General features: G+C 65.7%; 1 protein-coding gene across 1 annotated transcript; it reads left to right on the forward strand.

Annotated features, from left to right (window-relative positions):
- Nucleotides 1–468: 468 nt before the first annotated feature.
- Nucleotides 469–1,817, forward strand: LOC113979940 (filamin-A-like; the record flags this gene model as incomplete). The annotated part of the gene is made up of 3 exons (XM_027707220.1): nucleotides 469–592; nucleotides 1,324–1,460; nucleotides 1,798–1,817. Coding segments are annotated over 3 exons (281 nt in total), but the record flags the coding sequence as incomplete, so codon positions are not given.
- Nucleotides 1,818–2,005: the final 188 nt, after the last annotated feature.

Consider the following 2,005-nt stretch of genomic DNA (forward strand, 5'->3'; position numbering starts at 1 on the left):
GGGGGGGAATTGAAGGGGATTTGGAGCACCTTGAGGGGACTGGGGGCTCTTTTTGGGGGGGTCTGAGGGGGTTTGGGTGGGAATTGAGGGGGTTCTGGGGGGTCTGAGGGGGTTTGGGTGGGAATCGAGGGGGTTCTGGGCACCTCGAGGGAATTGGGGATGACTCTCCCCCCGTCTCGTGGGGTTCTGGGGTCCCTGGGGGACGGTCCTTCCTCTTTTTTGGGGGGTCTAAGGGGTCTGGGTGGGAATTGAGGGGATTTGGGGGGGAATTGAGGGAGTTCTAGGTGGGAATTGTTCCCCGTTTTTGGGGGTGTCCCGTTTTTTGGGGGTGTCCCGTTTTTTCAGGGGGATGTCCTTGGGGTCATTCCCAGTTTTTGGGGGTGTCCCGTTTTTTCAGGGGGGTGTCCCTGGGGTTGTTCCCAGTTTTTGGGGCCCCCCCGACCCCCCCTGTCCCCTCTCCACCCCCAGAGGGCCCCGAGGCCGTGAAGCAGAAGGACCTCGGGGACGGAACCTTTGGCTTCGAGTATTTCCCAACCGTGCCCGGGACCTACACGGTGACAGTGACCTGGGGGGGACAGCACATCCCCCGCAGGTGAGCCACTGGGGGCACTGGGAGCCACTGGGAGGGACTGGGAAGGACACTGGGGGCACTGGGAGGGACATTGGAGGCACTGGGAGGGACTGGGAGGAACCTACACGGTGACAGTGACCTAGGGGGGACAGCACATCCCCTGCAGGTGAGGGACTGGGAGGGACTGGGAGGGACTGGAAGGCACTGGGAGGGACTGGGGGGCACTGGGAGGCACTGGGGGGCACTGAGGAGAACAGGGATGGACTGGTGTTACTGGGAGGGACTGGGCACTACTGGGAGGTATTGGGAGAGACTGGGCATTACTGGGAGGCACTGGGAGAGACTGGGCATTACTGGGAGAGACTGGGCATTGCTGGGAGGGACTGGGCAGCGCTGGGGGCCACTGGGATGGACTGGGGCCACTGGGAAGGCCCGGGAGGCACTGGGGAGGACTGGGTGGCACTGGGGGGCACTGGGGGGGCCCTGAGGGACACTGGGAAGACCTGGGGGGCACTGGGGAGCCCTGAGGAGGACTGGGCCACACTGGGGGGCACTGGGGGGTTCTGGGGAGGACTGGGGGGCTCTGGGGCGTTCTGGGGGGCACTGGGCCACACTGGTGGTCACTGGTTGGCACTGGGGGGCTCTGGGGGAGCTCAGCACCCCCCTCTCCCCTCGCCCCCCTGCCCTGGGTGCCGGGGCTGTTTGGGGGGTCCCTGCCCTGCCCTGACCCCCCCTCCCCGTGTCCCCCCCAGCCCGTTCGAGGTGAAGGTGTCCCCCGAGGGGGGATCTCCCCGGGTCCGGGCCTGGGGGCCGGGGCTGCACGGGGGGGTCGCCGGCAAATCGGCCGATTTCATGGTGGAGGCCATCGGGGACGACGTCGGGACCCTCGGTGAGGGGCACAGGGGGGCACAGGGGGGCACAGGGGGCACAGGGGGGCTCTGAGGGAGGGGAGGGGGCTCAAGGATCATGTTGGGACCCTCGGTGAGGGGCTCTGTGGGAGGGGAGGGGGCTCAAGGATGATGTTGGGACCCTCAGTGAGAGGCATGGGAGGGCACAAGGGGGGCTTGGGGGGCTCTGAGGACCCCCTGGGGGAGGGGAGGGGGCTCGGGGATGATGTTGGGACCCTCTGTGAGGGGCATGGCGGGGACACAGGGGGGACTTGGGGGGCACTGGGGGAGGGGAGGGGGCTCGGGGACGACATCGGGGTCCTCGGTGAGGGGGGGCAGGTTTCTCAGTGGATTTCAGGGTTCCCCTGTTTCCCAGGCTGATTTTGGGTTCCCTTTCCCAGGTTTCTCAGTGGATTTCAGGGTTCCCTCAGTGGATTTCGGGGTCTCAGACTCATTTTGGGTTCCCTCTGGCAGGTTTCTCAGTGGATTTTGGGCTCCCAGGCTGATTTTGTGTTCCCTTTGGCAGGTTTCTCTGTGGATTTCGTTG

The sequence above is a fragment of the Neopelma chrysocephalum genome, unplaced genomic scaffold, assembly GCF_003984885.1.
Source record: "Neopelma chrysocephalum unplaced genomic scaffold, ASM398488v2 Primary Assembly neopelma1_90713, whole genome shotgun sequence".
NCBI lineage: Eukaryota > Metazoa > Chordata > Aves > Passeriformes > Pipridae > Neopelma > Neopelma chrysocephalum.